Here is a 1140-nt window from a genome sequence, read left to right as displayed (position 1 = left end):
CGCCGTTAAAGCTATTAGCGGCGACTTTGGCGAGCAATAGCGGCGACTTTTGTCGCCGCTAATACCCTTTTTTCTTGTAGTGTATAAGGGCTATTTAGAACCAAAAAATCAGGGGGGGGGGCACAGCCCCCCAGGCCCTAGTAATGCTCCGCCAATGCGAGAGATGATTCTCGTCAGTCCATTAGTATCCAACTTGACGGCAAGAACTATGTATGTTGGAGTTATGTTATGAAGAATTTCTTGTGAGGCAACACTATATGTGGGGGATTATTATAGTTGACAAGAAGAAACCAACAGATGAAAAGACTACGGATTATGCAACCTTACTGGATTCATGGGAGACTGATAACTCCATAATCATTACTTGGATTAATAATTTTTTTATCCAGTATATTGGTACTCAGTTGGCGAAGTATGACACAACAAAGGAGGTTTGGGATTACTTGTCTAGGTTGTATACTCGGTCTAACTTTGCAAAGCAGTATCAGTTAGAGTTTGACATTCGAGCCCTCCAACAGAACAATCTCAGTGTTCAGGAATTTTATGCATCTATGTCGGATTTGTGGGATCAGTTGGCTCTTATAGAACCTGATGTGTTGAAGGATTTTAAGCCTTATATTGATCGAAGGGAAGAGCATCATTTAGTTCAGTTCTTGATGGCATTATGTTCAGATTTTGAAGGCTTGCATGGATCAATATTGCATCGCACACCTCTTCCCACAGTTGATTTGGTTGTTCACGGGTTGATTGCTGAAGAAACTCGTATCAAGTCCCATTGTCACAACCGGGAAAATTTTAGACCTAACAAAGCCTAAACCCTAACCAAGTACTAGTGAGGCCACATTAATATCTTTGTTCCTTGTTGTATTGTATTCTCTATGCCCATTAGGACATGTTTATAAGCTAGTAGCTAAGCATGGATTTAAACCTAACTTAAATTAAGTTAGAATAATTCAACAATTGGCTAAAGTTTAAAGTTTAAACCATATAATAACTCCCATATAGGATATTTCGGTCCAAAGATCCAAGGATCTTCTAGTTTGCGGTCATAAAAGTCAAAAGCAATTAGGTTTTCGGCCATGAATTCAAGGAATCAAGAGTTTACGGTTTGGAATTGAAGAGCAAATGGGTTTTCGGTCT

General features: G+C 39.5%; 1 protein-coding gene across 1 annotated transcript; it reads left to right on the top strand.

The window, feature by feature from the left end:
- Positions 1-257: 257 nt before the first annotated feature.
- LOC145164720 (uncharacterized) lies at positions 258-815 on the top strand. Its single transcript, XM_079083418.1, has one exon. The coding sequence runs from the start codon at positions 258-260 to the stop codon at positions 813-815; it is 558 nt and encodes a 185-aa protein (XP_078939544.1).
- Positions 816-1140: the final 325 nt, after the last annotated feature.

The sequence above is a fragment of the Lactuca virosa genome, chromosome 3 (genome assembly GCF_052849685.1).
Source record: "Lactuca virosa cultivar CGN04683 chromosome 3, Lactuca_virosa_CGN04683_v6, whole genome shotgun sequence".
Classification (NCBI taxonomy): domain Eukaryota; kingdom Viridiplantae; phylum Streptophyta; class Magnoliopsida; order Asterales; family Asteraceae; genus Lactuca; species Lactuca virosa.
The sequence above is the reverse complement of the archived record's forward strand: the minus strand, read 5'-3'. Positions and strand labels throughout refer to the sequence as shown.

Coding starts and splice junctions, on each gene's coding strand:
- LOC145164720 (XM_079083418.1), top strand. CDS start 258: ATGTGGGGGATTATTATAGTTGACAAGAAGAAACCAACAGATGAAAAG.